Source organism: Salvelinus fontinalis, chromosome 21 (assembly GCF_029448725.1).
Source record: "Salvelinus fontinalis isolate EN_2023a chromosome 21, ASM2944872v1, whole genome shotgun sequence".
Lineage (NCBI taxonomy): Eukaryota > Metazoa > Chordata > Actinopteri > Salmoniformes > Salmonidae > Salvelinus > Salvelinus fontinalis.
In genome coordinates this window covers 48,081,422-48,102,590 of record NC_074685.1, presented here as the reverse complement: position 1 = coordinate 48,102,590, position 21,169 = coordinate 48,081,422, and the positions used below count along the sequence as shown (strand labels likewise).

General features: G+C 41.1%; 1 protein-coding gene across 2 annotated transcripts in view; it reads right to left on the bottom strand.

The window, feature by feature from the left end:
• The window catches only part of LOC129819047 (fibrillin-2-like), a 241,054-nt gene that overhangs the window by 31,775 nt on the left and 188,110 nt on the right, over nucleotides 1–21,169 (bottom strand). For both annotated transcript variants that reach the window (XM_055875554.1, XM_055875555.1), the window contains exon 48: nucleotides 995–1,114. In XM_055875554.1, the coding sequence (XP_055731529.1) occupies nucleotides 995–1,114 (120 nt within the window). The remainder of the gene's footprint in view (nucleotides 1–994; nucleotides 1,115–21,169) is intronic.

Sequence of the window (21,169 nt, the reverse complement as noted above, 5' to 3'; positions counted from 1 at the left end):
CTGAAATGCATAGTATTTATATCAGCCCTCTGATTACAATTAAGAGCAAGACGTGCCGCTCTGTTCTGTGCCAGCTGCAGCTTAACTAGGTCTTTCTTTGCAGCACTTGACCATATGACTGGACAATAACCAAGATAAGATAAAACTAGCCTGCAGGACTTGCTTTGTGGAGTGTGGTGTGAAAAAAGCAGAGCATCTCTTTATTACGGACAGACCTCTCCCAATCTTTACAACCATTGAATCTATATGTTTTGACCATGACAGTTTACAATCTAAGGTAACACTAAGTAATTCAGTCTCCTGAACTTGTTCAACAGCCACACCATTTATTACCAGAATCAGCTGAAGTCTAGAACTTAGGGAATGATTTGAACCAAATACAATGCTCTTAGTTTTAGAGATGTTCAGGACCAGTTTATTGCTGGCCATCCATTCCAAAACAGACTGCAACCCTTTGTTAAGGGTTTCAGTGACTTCATTAGCTGTGGTTGCTGAAGCATATGTGGTTGAATCATCAGCACACATGCTTTGTTTAATGCCATTGGCAGGTCATTAGTAAAAATAGAAAAGAGTAGAGGGCCGAGAGAGCTTCCCTGTGGTACACCACACTTTAAATGTTTGACATTAGAGAAGCTTCCATTAAAGAAAACCCTCTGAGTTCTATGAGATAGATAGATCTGAATCCACGATATGGAAGAGGTTGAAAAGCCAAAACACATTCGTTTTCTCAACAACAGGTTATGATAATAATATTTCAAAGGCTGCACTGAAATCGAGCAGCACAGCTTCCACAATCTTCGTATTATCAATTTCTTCCAGCCAATCCTCAATCATTAGTATCAGTGCAGTACATGTTGAGTGCCCTTCTCTATAAGCATGCTGAACGTCTGTTGTTCATTAGTTAACCAAGAAAAAGCATTGTATTTGGTCAAATAATTTTTTCCCCAACCACTATGTATCATGGTGATGTAGCCAGGGTTAAACGAAGCCTCACCTATACACTGCTTGTTCTGGACTATGTGGCCCGGCGGACAGAGACAACGGAAGGTGCCGTCCAGGTTCTGGCAGGTTCCAGGAGTGCATGTCCCGGGGAAGATCATACACTCATTCACATCTGGAGAAAATTAGGAAAAGAGTTGGGAGGATAAATAGTAGGGTAACGTGTGAAACACCAGGTTAAAATATCACAAGTTTAGCATGGAAATGTTTTGGAAATGTTTTATCCATCATACTTTGACATACTCACCTTTGGTTAATGGCAATAATCATTAAGAAACAGCAGTAACAGGTTACAATAACTCTTTAAAAAAAAACACTTGTAAAGGTGACCTCATTGTTAAGTGTTACCAAAGATAGCTATATCATCCCAATAACAGTTCTAATAATATTTATTACATTAGAAATATGTTACGAAGCTGAGTACCCCTCATGTTAAAGTAGCCTACCACCGTGAACGACATACTCTACTGTAGATGTCGCAGGACATTTCTTATCCACACAGTAGAGTAGGACATTTCCTATTTCTTATCCACACAGTAGAGTAGGACTGTTCTTATCCATACAGGAGAGTAGGACAGTCCTTATCCATACAGTAGAGTAGGACATTTCCTATTTCTCATCCATACAGTATAGTAGGACCGTTCTTATCCATACAGTAGAGTAGGACCGTTCTTATCCATACAGTATAGTAGGACTGTTCTTATCCACACAGTAGAGTAGACAGTTCTCATCCATACAGTAGAGTAGGACTGTTCTTATCCATACAGTAGAGTAGGACCGTTCTTATCCATACAGTAGACTAGGACATTTCCTATTTCTTATCAACACAGTAGAGTAGGACATATCCTATTTCTTATCCACAAAGTAGAGTAGGACCGTTCTTATCCACGGTAGAGTAGGACATATCCTATTTCTTATCCACACAGTAGAGTAGGACCGTTCTTATCCTTACAGTAGAGTAGGACATTTCCTATTTCTTATCAACACAGTAGAGTAGGACATATCCTATTTCTTATCCACAAAGTAGAGTAGGACCGTTCTTATCCACACAGTAGAGTAGGACTGTTCTTATCCACACAGTAGAGTAGGACAGTTCTTATCCATACAGTAGAATAGGACACTTCCTATTTCTTATCCATACAGTAGAGTAGGGCCGTTCTTATCCATACAGTAGAGTAGGACGGTTCTTATCCATACAGTAGAGTAGGACAGTTCTTATCCATACAGTAGAGTAGTACCGTTCTTATCCATACAGTAGAGTAGGACACTTCCTATTTCTTATCCACACAGTAGAGTAGGACAGTTCTTATCCACACAGTAGAGTAGGACCGTTCTTATCCATACAGTAGAGTAGGACACTTCCTATTTCTTATCCATACAGTAGAGTAGGACTGTTGTTATCCATACAGTAGAGTAGTACCGTTCTTATCCACACAGTAGAGTAGGACCGTTCTTATCCACACAGTAGAGTAGGACGGTTCTTATCCATACAGTAGAGTAGGACACTTCCTATTTCTTATCCATACAGTAGAGTAGGACTGTTCTTATCCACACAGTAGAGTAGTACCGTTCTTATCCACACAGTAGAGTAGTACCGTTCTTATCCACACAGTAGAATAGGACAGTTCTTATCCACACAGTAGAGTAGTACCGTTCTTATCCACACAGTAGAGTAGTACCGTTCTTATCCACACAGTAGAGTAGTACCGTTCTTATCCACACAGTAGAGTAGTACCGTTCTTATCCATACAGTAGAGTAGGACCGTTCTTATCCACACAGTAGAGTAGGACAGTTCTTATCCACACAGTAGAGTAGGACAGTTCTCATCCATACAGTAGAGTAGGACACTTCCTATTTCTTATCCATACAGTAGAGTAGGACCGTTCTTATCCACAGTAGAGTAGGACACTTCCTATTTCTTATCCACACAGTAGAGTAGGACAGTTCCTATTTCTTATCCACACAGTAGAGTAGGACCGTTCTTATCCACAGTAGAGTAGGACACTTCCTATTTCTTATCCACACAGTAGAGTAGGACCGTTCTTATCCACAGTAGAGTAGGACACTTCCTATTTCTTATCCACACAGTAGAGTAGGACCGTTCTTATCCACAGTAGAGTAGGACACTTCCTATTTCTTATCCACACAGTAGAGTAGGACAGTTCTTATCCACACAGTAGAGTAGGACTGTTCTTATCCACACAGTAGAGTAGGACCGTTCTTATCCATACAGTAGAGTAGGACACTTCCTATTTCTTATCCATACAGTAGAGTAGGACCGTTCTTATCCACGGTATTCTTATCCACGGTAGAGTAGGACATATCCTATTTCTTATCCACACAGTAGAGTAGGACCGTTCTTATCCACACAGTAGAGTAGGACGGTTCTTATCCATACAGTAGAGTAGGACACTTCCTATTTCTTATCCATACAGTAGAGTAGGACTGTTCTTATCCATACAGTAGAGTAGTACCGTTCTTATCCACACAGTAGATTAGGACCGTTCTTATCCACACAGTAGAGTAGGACGGTTCTTATCCATACAGTAGAGTAGGACACTTCCTATTTCTTATCCATACAGTAGAGTAGTACCGTTCTTATCCATACAGTAGAGTAGGACACTTCCTATTTCTTATCCACACAGTAGAGTAGGACAGTTCTTATCCTCACAGTAGAGTAGGACGGTTCTTATCCACACAGTAGAGTAGGACGGTTCTTATCCACACAGTAGAGTAGTACCGTTCTTATCCATACAGTAGAGTAGGACGGTTCTTATCCACGGTATTCTTATCCACGGTAGAGTAGGACATATCCTATTTCTTATCCACACAGTAGAGTAGGACCGTTCTTATCCATACAGTAGAGTAGGACGGTTCTTATCCATACAGTAGGGTAGGACGGTTCTTATCCATACAGTAGAGTAGTACCGTTCTTATCCATACAGTAGAGTAGGACGGTTCTTATCCATACAGTAGGGTAGGACGGTTCTTATCCATACAGTAGAGTAGTACCGTTCTTATCCACACAGTAGAGTAGTACCGTTCTTATCCATACAGTAGAGTAGGACACTTCCTATTTCTTATCCACACAGTAGAGTAGGACAGTTCTTATCCTCACAGTAGAGTAGGACGGTTCTTATCCACACAGTAGAGTAGGACGGTTCTTATCCATACAGTAGAGTAGTACCGTTCTTATCCACACAGTAGAGTAGGACCTTTCTTATCCACACAGTAGAGTAGGACGGTTCTTATCCATACAGTAGAGTAGTACCGTTCTTATCCACACAGTAGAGTAGGACCTTTCTTATCCACACAGTAGAGTAGGACGGTTCTTATCCATACAGTAGAGTAGGACAGTTCTCATCCACACAGTAGAGTAGGACACTTCCTATTTCTTATCCACACAGTAGAGTAGTACCGTTCTTATCCATACAGTAGAGTAGGACGGTTCTTATCCATACAGTAGGGTAGGACGGTTCTTATCCATACAGTAGAGTAGTACCGTTCTTATCCATACAGTAGAGTAGGACGGTTCTTATCCATACAGTAGGGTAGGACGGTTCTTATCCATACAGTAGAGTAGTACCGTTCTTATCCACACAGTAGAGTAGTACCGTTCTTATCCATACAGTAGAGTAGGACACTTCCTATTTCTTATCCACACAGTAGAGTAGGACAGTTCTTATCCTCACAGTAGAGTAGGACGGTTCTTATCCACACAGTAGAGTAGGACGGTTCTTATCCATACAGTAGAGTAGTACCGTTCTTATCCACACAGTAGAGTAGTACCGTTCTTATCCACACAGTAGAGTAGGACCTTTCTTATCCACACAGTAGAGTAGGACGGTTCTTATCCATACAGTAGAGTAGGACACTTCCTATTTCTTATCCATATAGTAGAGTAGTACCGTTCTTATCCATACAGTAGAGTAGTACCGTTCTTATCCACACAGTAGAGTAGGACCTTTCTTATCCACACAGTAGAGTAGGACGGTTCTTATCCACACAGTAGAGTAGGACACTTCCTATTTCTTATCCACACAGTAGAGTAGGACACTTCCTATTTCTTATCCACACAGTAGAGTAGTACCGTTCTTATCCACACAGTAGAGTAGGACCGTTCTTATCCATACAGTAGAGTAGGACACTTCCTATTTCTTATCCATACAGTAGAGTAGGACCGTTCTTATCCATACAGTAGAGTAGGACGTTTCTTATACATACAGTAGAGTAGGACACTTCCTATTTCTTATCCATACAGTAGAGTAGGACGGTTCTTATCCACACAGTAGAGTAGGACTGTTCTTATCCACACAGTAGAGTAGGACCGTTCTTATCCATACAGTAGAGTAGGACACTTCCTATTTCTTATCCATACAGTAGAGTAGGACGGTTCTTATCCATACAGTAGAGTAGTACCGTTCTTATCCATACAGTAGAGTAGGACGGTTCTTATCCATACAGTAGGGTAGGACGGTTCTTATCCATACAGTAGAGTAGTACCGTTCTTATCCATACAGTAGAGTAGGACACTTCCTATTTCTTATCCACACAGTAGAGTAGGACAGTTCTTATCCTCACAGTAGAGTAGGACGGTTCTTATCCACACAGTAGAGTAGGACGGTTCTTATCCATACAGTAGAGTAGGACACTTCCTATTTCTTATCCATATAGTAGAGTAGGACTGTTCTTATCCATACAGTAGAGTAGTACCGTTCTTATCCACACAGTAGAGTAGGACCTTTCTTATCCACACAGTAGAGTAGGACGGTTCTTATCCATACAGTAGAGTAGGACACTTCCTATTTCTTATCCATACAGTAGAGTAGGACTGTTCTTATCCACACAGTAGAGTAGTACCGTTCTTATCCACACAGTAGAGTAGTACCGTTCTTATCCACAGTAGAGTAGGACAGTTCTCATCCATACAGTAGAGTAGGACCGTTCTTATCCACAGTAGAGTAGTACTGTTCTCATCCATACAGTAAAGTAGGACCGTTCTTATCCACAGTAGAGTAGGACAGTTCTTATCCACAGTAGAGTAGGATCGTTCTTATCCACAGAGTAGAGTAGGACATTTCTTATCCACACAGTAGAGTAGGACCGTTCTTATCCACACAGTAGAGTAGGACCGTTCTTATCCATACAGTAGAGTAGGACCGTTCTTATCCACACAGTAGAGTAGGACCGTTCTTATCCATACAGTAGAGTAGGACCGTTCTTATCCACACAGTAGAGCAGGACCGTTCTTATCCATACAGTAGAATAGGACCGTTCTTATCCACACAGTAGAGTAGGACCGTTCTTATCCATACAGTAGAGTAGGACCGTTCTTATCCATACAGTAGAGTAGGACCGTTCTTATCCACACAGTAGAGTAGGACCGTTCTTATCCATACAGTAGAGTAGGACCGTTCTTATCCATACAGTAGAGTAGGACACTTCCTATTTCTTATCCATACAGTAGAGTAGGACTGTTCTTATCCACAAAGTAGATTAGGACCGTTCTTATCCACACAGTAGAGTAGGACACTTCCTATTTCTTATCCATACAGTAGAGTAGTACCGTTCTTATCCACAAAGTAGATTAGGACCGTTCTTATCCACACAGTAGAGTAGGACGGTTCTTATCCATACAGTAGAGTAGGACACTTCCTATTTCTTATCCATACAGTAGAGTAGGACTGTTCTTATCCACACAGTAGAGTAGTACCGTTCTTATCCACACAGTAGAGTAGTACCGTTCTTATCCACACAGTAGAGTAGGACAGTTCTTATCCACACAGTAGAGTAGTACCGTTCTTATCCACACAGTAGAGTAGTACCGTTCTTATCCACACAGTAGAGTAGTACCGTTCTTATCCATACAGTAGAGTAGGACACTTCCTATTTCTTATCCACACAGTAGAGTAGGACAGTTCTTATCCTCACAGTAGAGTAGGACGGTTCTTATCCACACAGTAGAGTAGGACGGTTCTTATCCATACAGTAGAGTAGGACACTTCCTATTTCTTATCCATATAGTAGAGTAGGACTGTTCTTATCCATACAGTAGAGTAGTACCGTTCTTATCCACACAGTAGAGTAGGACCTTTCTTATCCACACAGTAGAGTAGGACGGTTCTTATCCATACAGTAGAGTAGGACACTTCCTATTTCTTATCCATACAGTAGAGTAGGACTGTTCTTATCCACACAGTAGAGTAGTACCGTTCTTATCCACACAGTAGAGTAGTACCGTTCTTATCCACAGTAGAGTAGGACAGTTCTCATCCATACAGTAGAGTAGGACCGTTCTTATCCACAGTAGAGTAGTACTGTTCTCATCCATACAGTAAAGTAGGACCGTTCTTATCCACAGTAGAGTAGGACAGTTCTTATCCACAGTAGAGTAGGATCGTTCTTATCCACACAGTAGAGTAGGACATTTCTTATCCACACAGTAGAGTAGGACCGTTCTTATCCACACAGTAGAGTAGGACCGTTCTTATCCATACAGTAGAGTAGGACCGTTCTTATCCACACAGTAGAGTAGGACCGTTCTTATCCATACAGTACAGTAGGACCGTTCTTATCCACACAGTAGAGCAGGACCGTTCTTATCCATACAGTAGAATAGGACCGTTCTTATCCACACAGTAGAGTAGGACCGTTCTTATCCATACAGTAGAGTAGGACCGTTCTTATCCATACAGTAGAGTAGGACCGTTCTTATCCACACAGTAGAGTAGGACCGTTCTTATCCATACAGTAGAGTAGGACCGTTCTTATCCATACAGTAGAGTAGGACACTTCCTATTTCTTATCCATACAGTAGAGTAGGACTGTTCTTATCCACAAAGTAGATTAGGACCGTTCTTATCCACACAGTAGAGTAGGACACTTCCTATTTCTTATCCATACAGTAGAGTAGTACCGTTCTTATCCACAAAGTAGATTAGGACCGTTCTTATCCACACAGTAGAGTAGGACGGTTCTTATCCATACAGTAGAGTAGGACACTTCCTATTTCTTATCCATACAGTAGAGTAGGACTGTTCTTATCCACACAGTAGAGTAGTACCGTTCTTATCCACACAGTAGAGTAGTACCGTTCTTATCCACACAGTAGAGTAGGACAGTTCTTATCCACACAGTAGAGTAGTACCGTTCTTATCCACACAGTAGAGTAGTACCGTTCTTATCCACACAGTAGAGTAGTACCGTTCTTATCCACACAGTAGAGTAGTACCGTTCTTATCCATACAGTAGAGTAGGACCGTTCTTATCCACACAGTAGAGTAGGACAGTTCTCATCCATACAGTAGAGTAGGACAGATCATAACCCATACAGTAGAGTAGGACATTTCCTATTTCTTATCCATACAGTAGAGTAGGACACTTCCTATTTCTTATCCACACAGTAGAGTAGTAGCGTTCTTATCCATACAGTAGAGTAGGACGGTTCTTATCCATACAGTAGGGTAGGACGGTTCTTATCCATACAGTAGAGTAGTACCGTTCTTATCCATACAGTAGAGTAGTACACTTCCTATTTCTTATCCACACAGTAGAGTAGGACAGTTCTTATCCTCACAGTAGAGTAGGACGGTTCTTATCCACAGTAGAGTAGGACACTTCCTATTTCTTATCCACACAGTAGAGTAGGACCGTTCTTATCCATACAGTAGAGTAGGACGGTTCTTATCCATACAGTAGGGTAGGACGGTTCTTATCCATACAGTAGAGTAGTACCGTTCTTATCCATACAGTAGAGTAGTACACTTCCTATTTCTTATCCATACAGTAGAGTAGGACACTTCCTATTTCTTATCCATACAGTAGAGTAGGACACTTCCTATTTCTTATCCATACAGTAGAGTAGGACCGTTCTTATCCATACAGTAGAGTAGGACGGTTCTTATACATACAGTAGAGTAGGACACTTCCTATTTCTTATCCATACAGTAGAGTAGGACGGTTCTTATCCACACAGTAGAGTAGGACTGTTCTTATCCACACAGTAGAGTAGGACAGTTCTTATCCATACAGTAGAGTAGGACACTTCCTATTTCTTATCCATACGGTAGAGTAGGACGGTTCTTATCCATACAGTAGAGTAGTACCGTTCTTATCCATACAGTAGGGTAGGACGGTTCTTATCCATACAGTAGAGTAGTACCGTTCTTATCCATACAGTAGAGTAGGACACTTCCTATTTCTTATCCACACAGTAGAGTAGGACAGTTCTTATCCTCACAGTAGAGTAGGACGGTTCTTATCCACACAGTAGAGTAGGACGGTTCTTATCCATACAGTAGAGTAGGACACTTCCTATTTCTTATCCATATAGTAGAGTAGGACTGTTCTTATCCATACAGTAGAGTAGTACCGTTCTTATCCACACAGTAGAGTAGGACCTTTCTTATCCACACAGTAGAGTAGGACGGTTCTTATCCATACAGTAGAGTAGGACACTTCCTATTTCTTATCCATACAGTAGAGTAGGACTGTTCTTATCCACACAGTAGAGTAGTACCGTTCTTATCCACACAGTAGAGTAGTACCGTTCTTATCCACAGTAGAGTAGGACAGTTCTCATCCATACAGTAGAGTAGGACCGTTCTTATCCACAGTAGAGTAGTACTGTTCTCATCCATACAGTAAAGTAGGACCGTTCTTATCCACAGTAGAGTAGGACAGTTCTTATCCACAGTAGAGTAGGACCGTTCTTATCCACACAGTAGAGTAGGACATTTCTTATCCACACAGTAGAGTAGGACCGTTCTTATCCACACAGTAGAGTAGGACCGTTCTTATCCATACAGTAGAGTAGGACCGTTCTTATCCACACAGTAGAGTAGGACCGTTCTTATCCACACAGTAGAGCAGGACCGTTCTTATCCATACAGTAGAGTAGGACCGTTCTTATCCACACAGTAGAGTAGGACCGTTCTTATCCATACAGTAGAGTAGGACCGTTCTTATCCATACAGTAGAGTAGGACCGTTCTTATCCACACAGTAGAGTAGGACCGTTCTTATCCATACAGTAGAGTAGGACCGTTCTTATCCATACAGTAGAGTAGGACAGTTCTTATCCACACAGTAGAGTAGGACGGTTCTTATCCATACAGTAGAGTAGGACCGTTCTTATCCATACAGTAGAGTAGGACTGTTCTTATCCATACAGTAGAGTAGGACTGTTCTTATCCATACAGTAGAGTAGGACGGTTCTTATCCACACAGTAGAGTAGGACTGTTCTTATCCATACAGTAGAGTAGAACAGTTCTTATCCACACAGTAGAGTAGGACGGTTCTTATCCACACAGTAGAGTAGTACCGTTCTTATCCACAGTAGAGTAGGACAGTTCTCATCCATACAGTAGAGTAGGACCGTTCTTATCCACAGTAGAGTAGTACTGTTCTCATCCATACAGTAGAGTAGGACCGTTCTTATCCACAGTAGAGTAGGACAGTTCTTATCCACAGTAGAGTAGGACCGTTCTTATCCACACAGTAGAGTAGGACATTTCTTATCCACACAGTAGAGTAGGACCGTTCTTATCCACACAGTAGAGTAGGACCGTTCTTATCCATACAGTAGAGTAGGACCGTTCTTATCCACACAGTAGAGTAGGACCGTTCTTATCCATACAGTAGAGTAGGACCGTTCTTATCCACACAGTAGAGCAGGACCGTTCTTATCCATACAGTAGAGTAGGACCGTTCTTATCCACACAGTAGAGTAGGATCGTTCTTATCCATACAGTAGAGTAGGACCGTTCTTATCCATACAGTAGAGTAGGACCATTCTTATCCACACAGTAGAGTAGGACCGTTCTTATCCATACAGTAGAGTAGGACCGTTCTTATCCATACAGTAGAGTAGGACAGTTCTTATCCACACAGTAGAGTAGGACGGTTCTTATCCATACAGTAGAGTAGGACCGTTCTTATCCATACAGTAGAGTAGGACTGTTCTTATCCATACAGTAGAGTAGGACTGTTCTTATCCATACAGTAGAGTAGGACGGTTCTTATCCACACAGTAGAGTAGGACTGTTCTTATCCATACAGTAGAGTAGAACAGTTCTTATCCACACAGTAGAGTAGGACCGTTCTTATCCACACAGTAGAGTAGGACGGTTCTTATCCACACAGTAGAGTAGGACGGTTCTTATCCATACAGTAGAGTAGGACATTTCCTATTTCTTATCCATACAGTAGAGTAGGACAGTTCTTATCCACACAGTAGAGTAGGACATTTCCTATTTCTCATCCACACAGTAGAGTAGGACATTTCATATTTCTTATCCATACAGTAGAGTAGGACAGTTCTCATCCACACAGTAGAGTAGGACATTTCCTATTTCTTATCCATACAGTAGAGTAGGAGAGTTCTTATCCATACAGTAGAGTAGGACATTTCTTATCAACACAGTAGAGTAGGACTGTTCTTATCCATACAGTAGAGTAGGACAGTTCTTATCCACAGTAGAGTATGACCGTTCTTATCCACAGTAGAGTAGGACCGTTCTTATCCATACAGTAGAGTAGGACCGTTCTTATCCACAGTAGTGTAGGACAGTTCTTATCCACACAGTAGAGTAGGGCATTCTTATTTCTTATCCATACAGTAGAGTAGGACCATTCTTATCCATACAGTAGAGTAGGACAGTTCTTATCCACACAGGAGAGTAGGACATTCCTATTTCTTATCCATACAGTAGAGTAGGACTGCTCTTATCCATACAGTAGAGTAGGACCGTTCTTATCCATACAATAGAGTAGGACCGTTCTTATCCATACAGTAGAGTAGGACAGTTGTTATCCACACAGTAGAGTAGGACATTCCTATTTCTTATCCATACAGTAGAGTAGGACTGTTCTTATCCATACAGTAGAGTAGGACATTTCCTATTTCTTATCCATACAGTAGAGTAGGACCGTTCTTATCCATACAGTAGAGTAGGACAGTTCTTAAACACACAGTAGAGTAGGAGATTCCTATTTCTTAACCATACAGTAGAGTAGGACAGTTCTCATCCATACAGTAGAGTAGAACCGTTCTTATCCACAGTAGAGTAGTACTGTTCTCATCCATACAGTAGAGTAGGACCGTTCTTATCCACAGTAGAGTAGGACAGTTCTTATCCACAGTAGAGTAGGACCGTTCTTATCCACACAGTAGAGTAGGACATTTCTTATCCATACAGTAGAGTAGGACCGTTCTTATCCACACAGTAGAGTAGGACCGTCCTTATCCATACAGTAGAGTAGGACCGTTCTTATCCACACAGTAGAGCAGGACCGTTCTTATCCATACAGTAGAGTAGGACCGTTCTTATCCACACAGTAGAGTAGGACCGTTCTTATCCATACAGTAGAGTAGGACCGTTCTTATCCACACAGTAGAGTAGGACCGTTCTTATCCACACAGTAGAGTAGGACCGTTCTTATCCACACAGTAGAGTAGGACAGTTCTTATCCACACAGTAGAGTAGGACGGTTCTTATCCATACAGTAGAGTAGGACCGTTCTTATCCATACAATAGAGTAGGACTGTTCTTATCCATACAGTAGAGTAGGACTGCTCTTATCCATACAGTAGAGTAGGACGGTTCTTATCCACACAGTAGAGTAGGACTGTTCTTATCCATACAGTAGAGTAGGACAGTTCTTATCCACACAGTAGAGTAGGACGGTTCTTATCCACACAGTAGAGTAGGACGGTTCTTATCCACACAGTAGAGTAGGACAGTTCTTATCCATACAGTAGAGTAGGACATTTCCTATTTCTTATCCATACAGCAGAGTAGGACAGTTCTTATCCACACAGTAGAGTAGGACGGTTCTTATCCACACAGTAGAGTAGGACGGTTCTTATCCACACAGTAGAGTAGGACGGTTCTTATCCATACAGTAGAGTAGGACATTTCCTATTTCTTATCCATACAGTAGAGTAGGACAGTTCTTATCCACACAGTAGAGTAGGACATTTCATATTTCTTATCCATACAGTAGAGTAGGACAGTTCTCATCCACACAGTAGAGTAGGACATTTCCTATTTCTTATCCATACAGTAGAGTAGGATAGTTCTTATCCATACAGTAGAGTAGGACATTTCTTATCAACACAGTAGAGTAGGACTGTTCTTATCCATACAGTAGAGTAGGACCGTTCTTATCCACAGTAGTGTAGGACCGTTCTTATCCATACAGTAGAGTAAGACCGTTCTTATCCACAGTAGTGTAGGACAGTTCTTATCCACACAGTAGAGTAGGACATTCTTATTTCTTATCCATACAGTAGAGTAGGACCGTTCTTATCCATACAGTAGAGTAGGACAGTTCTTATCCACACAGTAGAGTAGGACATTCCTATTTCTTATCCATACAGTAGAGAAGGACTGCTCTTAACCATACAGTAGAGTAGGACCGTTCTTATCCATACAATAGAGTAGGACTGTTCTTATCCATACAGTAGAGTAGGACCGTTCTTATCCACACAGTAGAGTAGGACATTCCTATTTCTTATCCATACAGTAGAGTAGGACTGTTCTTATCCATACAGTAGAGTAGGACCGTTCTTATCCATACAGTAGAGTAGGACAGTTCTTAAACACACAGTAGAGTAGGACATTCCTATTTGTTATCCATACAGTAGAGTAGGACAGTTCTCATCCATACAGTAGAGTAGAACCGTTCTTATCCACACAGTAGAGTAGGACATTCCTATTTCTTATCCATACAGTAGAGTAGGACTGTTCTTATCCATACAGTAGAGTAGGACCGTTATTATCCATACAGTAGAGTAGGACTGTTCTTATCCATACAGTAGAGTAGGACCGTTCTTATCCATACAGTAGAGTAGGACTGTTCTTATCCACAGTAGAGTAGGACTGTTCTTATCCATACAGTAGAGTAGGACCGTTCTTATCCACACAGTAGAGTAGGACATTCCTATTTCTTATCCATACAGTAGAGTAGGACTGTTCTTATCCATACAGTAGAGTAGGACCGTTCTTATCCATACAGTAGAGTAGGACTGTTCTTATCCATAGAGTAGAGTAGGACCGTTCTTATCCACACAGTAGAGTAGGACCGTTCTTATCCACACAGTATAGTAGGTCCGTTCTTATCCATACAGTAGAGTAGGACCATTCTTATCCATACAGTAGAGTAGGACCGTTCTTATCCACACAGTAGAGTAGGACATTTCCTATTTCTCATCCACACAGTAGAGTAGGACATTTCATCTTTCTTATCCATACAGTAGAGTAGGACAGTTCTCATCCACACAGTAGAGTAGGACATTCCTATTTCTTATCCATACAGTAGAGTAGGACAGTTCTCATCCATACAGTAGAGTAGGACATTTCCTATTTCTCATCCACACAGTAGAGTAGGACATTTCCTATTTCTCATCCACACAGTAGAGTAGGACATTTCCTATTTCTTATCCATACAGTAGAGTAGGACTATTCTTATCCATACAGTAGAGTAGGACATTTCTTATCCATACAGTAGAGTAGGACATTTCCTATTTCTTATCCATACAGCAGAGTAGGACAGTTCTTATCCACACAGTAGAGTAGGACGGTTCTTATCCACACAGTAGAGTAGGACGGTTCTTATCCACACAGTAGAGTAGGACGGTTCTTATCCATACAGTAGAGTAGGACATTTCCTATTTCTTATCCATACAGTAGAGTAGGACAGTTCTTATCCACACAGTAGAGTAGGACATTTCATATTTCTTATCCATACAGTAGAGTAGGACAGTTCTCATCCACACAGTAGAGTAGGACATTTCCTATTTCTTATCCATACAGTAGAGTAGGATAGTTCTTATCCATACAGTAGAGTAGGACATTTCTTATCAACACAGTAGAGTAGGACTGTTCTTATCCATACAGTAGAGTAGGACCGTTCTTATCCACAGTAGTGTAGGACCGTTCTTATCCATACAGTAGAGTAAGACCGTTCTTATCCACAGTAGTGTAGGACAGTTCTTATCCACACAGTAGAGTAGGACATTCTTATTTCTTATCCATACAGTAGAGTAGGACCGTTCTTATCCATACAGTAGAGTAGGACAGTTCTTATCCACACAGTAGAGTAGGACATTCCTATTTCTTATCCATACAGTAGAGAAGGACTGCTCTTAACCATACAGTAGAGTAGGACCGTTCTTATCCATACAATAGAGTAGGACTGTTCTTATCCATACAGTAGAGTAGGACCGTTCTTATCCACACAGTAGAGTAGGACATTCCTATTTCTTATCCATACAGTAGAGTAGGACTGTTCTTATCCATACAGTAGAGTAGGACCGTTCTTATCCATACAGTAGAGTAGGACAGTTCTTAAACACACAGTAGAGTAGGACATTCCTATTTGTTATCCATACAGTAGAGTAGGACAGTTCTCATCCATACAGTAGAGTAGAACCGTTCTTATCCACACAGTAGAGTAGGACATTCCTATTTCTTATCCATACAGTAGAGTAGGACTGTTCTTATCCATACAGTAGAGTAGGACCGTTATTATCCATACAGTAGAGTAGGACTGTTCTTATCCATACAGTAGAGTAGGACCGTTCTTATCCATACAGTAGAGTAGGACTGTTCTTATCCACAGTAGAGTAGGACTGTTCTTATCCATACAGTAGAGTAGGACCGTTCTTATCCACACAGTAGAGTAGGACATTCCTATTTCTTATCCATACAGTAGAGTAGGACTGTTCTTATCCATACAGTAGAGTAGGACCGTTCTTATCCATACAGTAGAGTAGGACTGTTCTTATCCATAGAGTAGAGTAGGACCGTTCTTATCCACACAGTAGAGTAGGACCGTTCTTATCCACACAGTATAGTAGGTCCGTTCTTATCCATACAGTAGAGTAGGACCATTCTTATCCATACAGTAGAGTAGGACCGTTCTTATCCACACAGTAGAGTAGGACATTTCCTATTTCTCATCCACACAGTAGAGTAGGACATTTCATCTTTCTTATCCATACAGTAGAGTAGGACAGTTCTCATCCACACAGTAGAGTAGGACATTCCTATTTCTTATCCATACAGTAGAGTAGGACAGTTCTCATCCATACAGTAGAGTAGGACATTTCCTATTTCTCATCCACACAGTAGAGTAGGACATTTCCTATTTCTCATCCACACAGTAGAGTAGGACATTTCCTATTTCTTATCCATACAGTAGAGTAGGACTATTCTTATCCATACAGTAGAGTAGGACATTTCTTATCCATACAGTAGAGTAGGACCGTTCTTATCCACACAGTAGAGTAGGACATTTCCTATTTCTTATCCATACAGTAGAGTAGGGCTGTTCTTATCCATACAGTAGAGTAGGACCGTTCTTATCCATACAGTAGAGTAGGACCGTTCTTATCCACACAGTAGAGTAGGACCGTTCTTATCCATACAGTAGAGTAGGACCGTTCTTATCCATACAGTAGAGTAGGACAGTTCTTATCCACACAGTAGAGTAGGACGGTTCTTATCCATACAGTAGAGTAGGACCGTTCTTATCCATACAGTAGAGTAGGACTGTTCTTATCCATACAGTAGAGTAGGACTGTTCTTATCCATACAGTAGAGTAGGACGGTTCTTATCCACACAGTAGAGTAGGACTGTTCTTATCCATACAGTAGAGTAGAACAGTTCTTATCCACACAGTAGAGTAGGACGGTTCTTATCCACACAGTAGAGTAGGACGTTTCTTATCCACACAGTAGAGTAGGACGGTTCTTATCCATACAGTAGAGTAGGACATTTCCTATTTCTTATCCATACAGTAGAGTAGGACAGTTCTTATCCACACAGTAGAGTAGGACATTTCCTATTTCTCATCCACACAGTAGAGTAGGACATTTCATATTTCTTATCCATACAGTAGAGTAGGACAGTTCTCATCCACACAGTAGAGTAGGACATTTCCTATTTCTTATCCATACAGTAGAGTAGGAGAGTTCTTATCCATACAGTAGAGTAGGACATTTCTTATCAACACAGTAGAGTAGGACTGTTCTTATCCATACAGTAGAGTAGGACAGTTCTTATCCACAGTAGAGTATGACCGTTCTTATCCACAGTAGAGTAGGACCGTTCTTATCCATACAGTAGAGTAGGACCGTTCTTATCCACAGTAGTGTAGGACAGTTCTTATCCACACAGTAGAGTAGGACATTCTTATTTCTTATCCATACAGTAGAGTAGGACCATTCTTATCCATACAGTAGAGTAGGACAGTTCTTATCCACACAGGAGAGTAGGACATTCCTATTTCTTATCCATACAGTAGAGTAGGACTGCTCTTATCCATACAGTAGAGTAGGACCGTTCTTATCCAAACAATAGAGTAGGACCGTTCTTATCCATACAGTAGAGTAGGACAGTTCTTATCCACACAGTAGAGTAGGACATTCCTATTTCTTATCCATACAGTAGAGTAGGACTGTTCTTATCCATACAGTAGAGTAGGACATTTCCTATTTCTTATCCATACAGTAGAGTAGGACCGTTCTTATCCATACAGTAGAGTAGGACAGTTCTTAAACACACAGTAGAGTAGGACATTCCTATTTCTTATCCATACAGTAGAGTAGGACAGTTCTCATCCATACAGTAGAGTAGACCGTTCTTATCCACAGTAGAGTAGTACTGTTCTCATCCATACAGTAGAGTAGGACCGTTCTTATCCACATTTGGGTAGGACAGTTCTTATCCACAGTAGAGTAGGACCGTTCTTATCCACACAGTAGAGTAGGACATTTCTTATCCACACAGTAGAGTAGGACCGTTCTTATCCACACAGTAGAGTAGGACCGTTCTTATCCATACAGTAGAGTAGGACCGTTCTTATCCACACAGTAGAGTAGGACCGTTCTTATCCATACAGTAGAGTAGGACCGTTCTTATCCACACAGTAGAGCAGGACCGTTCTTATCCATACAGTAGAGTAGGACCGTTCTTATCCACACAGTAGAGTAGGACCGTTCTTATCCATACAGTAGAGTAGGACCGTTCTTATCCACACAGTAGAGTAGGACCGTTCTTATCCATACAGTAGAGTAGGACCGTTCTTATCCATACAGTAGAGTAGGACAGTTCTTATCCACACAGTAGAGTAGGACGGTTCTTATCCATACAGTAGAGTAGGACCGTTCTTATCCATACAATAGAGTAGGACTGTTCTTATCCATACAGTAGAGTAGGATCGTTCTTATCCATACAGTAGAGTAGGACGGTTCTTATCCACACAGTAGAGTAGGACTGTTCTTATCCATACAGTAGAGTAGGACCGTTCTTATCCACACAGTAGAGTAGGACGGTTCTTATCCACACAGTAGAGTAGGACGGTTCTTATCCACACAGTAGAGTAGGACAGTTCTTATCCATACAGTAGAGTAGGACATTTCCTATTTCTTATCCATACAGTAGAGTAGGACAGTTCTTATCCACACAGTAGAGTAGGACGGTTCTTATCCACACAGTAGAGTAGGACGGTTCTTATCCACACAGTAGAGTAGGACGGTTCTTATCCATACAGTAGAGTAGGACATTTCCTATTTCTTATCCATACAGTAGAGTAGGACAGTTCTTATCCACACAGTAGAGTAGGACATTTCATATTTCTTATCCATACAGTAGAGTAGGACAGTTCTCATCCACACAGTAGAGTAGGACATTTCCTATTTCTTATCCATACAGTAGAGTAGGAGAGTTCTTATCCATACAGTAGAGTAGGACATTTCTTATCAACACAGTAGAGTAGGACTGTTCTTATCCATACAGTAGAGTAGGACCGTTCTTATCCACAGTAGTGTAGGACAGTTCTTATCCACACAGTAGAGTAGGACATTCTTATTTCTTATCCATACAGTAGAGTAGGACCGTTCTTATCCATACAGTAGAGTAGGACAGTTCTTATCCACACAGTAGAGTAGGACATTCCTATTTCTTATTCATACAGTAGAGAAGGACTGCTCTTAACCATACAGTAGAGTAGGACCGTTCTTATCCATACAATAGAGTAGGACTGTTCTTATCCATACAGTAGAGTAGGACCGTTCTTATCCACACAGTAGAGTAGGACATTCCTATTTCTTATCCATACAGTAGAGTAGGACCGTTCTTATCCATACAGTAGAGTAGGACAGTTCTTAAACACACAGTAGAGTAGGACATTCCTATTTCTTATCCATACAGTAGAGTAGGACAGTTCTCATCCATACAGTAGAGTAGAACCGTTCTTATCCACACAGTAGAGTAGGACATTCCTATTTCTTATCCATACAGTAGAGTAGGACTGTTCTTATCCATACAGTAGAGTAGGACCGTTATTATCCATACAGTAGAGTAGGAGTGTTCTTATCCATACAGTAGAGTAGGACCGTTCTTATCCATACAGTAGAGTAGGACTGTTCTTATCCACAGTAGAGTAGGACTGTTCTTATCCATACAGTAGAGTAGGACCGTTCTTATCCACACAGTAGAGTAGGACATTCCTATTTCTTATCCATACAGTAGAGTAGGACTGTTCTTATCCATACAGTAGAGTAGGACCGTTCTTATCCATACAGTAGAGTAGGACTGTTCTTATCCATAGAGTAGAGTAGGACCGTTCTTATCCACACAGTAGAGTAGGACCGTTCTTATCCACACAGTATAGTAGGTCCGTTCTTATCCATACAGTAGAGTAGGACCATTCTTATCCATACAGTAGAGTAGGACCGTTCTTATCCACACAGTAGAGTAGGACATTTCCTATTTCTCATCCACACAGTAGAGTAGGACATTTCATCTTTCTTATCCATACAGTAGAGTAGGACAGTTCTCATCCACACAGTAGAGTAGGACATTCCTATTTCTTATCCATACAGTAGAGTAGGACAGTTCTCATCCATACAGTAGAGTAGGACATTTCCTATTTCTCATCCACACAGTAGAGTAGGACATTTCCTATTTCTCATCCACACAGTAGAGTAGGACATTTCCTATTTCTTATCCATACAGTAGAGTAGGACTATTCTTATCCATACAGTAGAGTAGGACATTTCTTATCCATACAGTAGAGTAGGACCGTTCTTATCCACACAGTAGAGTAGGACATTTCCTATTTCTTATCCATACAGTAGAGTAGGGCTGTTCTTATCCATACAGTAGAGTAGGACCGTTCTTATCCATACAGTAGAGTAGGACCGTTCTTATCCACACAGTAGAGTAGGACCGTTCTTATCCATACAGTAGAGTAGGACCGTTCTTATCCATACAGTAGAGTAGGACAGTTCTTATCCACACAGTAGAGTAGGACGGTTCTTATCCATACAGTAGAGTAGGACCGTTCTTATCCATACAGTAGAGTAGGACTGTTCTTATCCATACAGTAGAGTAGGACTGTTCTTATCCATACAGTAGAGTAGGACGGTTCTTATCCACACAGTAGAGTAGGACTGTTCTTATCCATACAGTAGAGTAGAACAGTTCTTATCCACACAGTAGAGTAGGACGGTTCTTATCCACACAGTAGAGTAGGACGTTTCTTATCCACACAGTAGAGTAGGACGGTTCTTATCCATACAGTAGAGTAGGACATTTCCTATTTCTTATCCATACAGTAGAGTAGGACAGTTCTTATCCACACAGTAGAGTAGGACATTTCCTATTTCTCATCCACACAGTAGAGTAGGACATTTCATATTTCTTATCCATACAGTAGAGTAGGACAGTTCTCATCCACACAGTAGAGTAGGACATTTCCTATTTCTTATCCATACAGTAGAGTAGGAGAGTTCTTATCCATACAGTAGAGTAGGACATTTCTTATCAACACAGTAGAGTAGGACTGTTCTTATCCATACAGTAGAGTAGGACAGTTCTTATCCACAGTAGAGTATGACCGTTCTTATCCACAGTAGAGTAGGACCGTTCTTATCCATACAGTAGAGTAGGACCGTTCTTATCCACAGTAGTGTAGGACAGTTCTTATCCACACAGTAGAGTAGGACATTCTTATTTCTTATCCATACAGTAGAGTAGGACCATTCTTATCCATACAGTAGAGTAGGACAGTTCTTATCCACACAGGAGAGTAGGACATTCCTATTTCTTATCCATACAGTAGAGTAGGACTGCTCTTATCCATACAGTAGAGTAGGA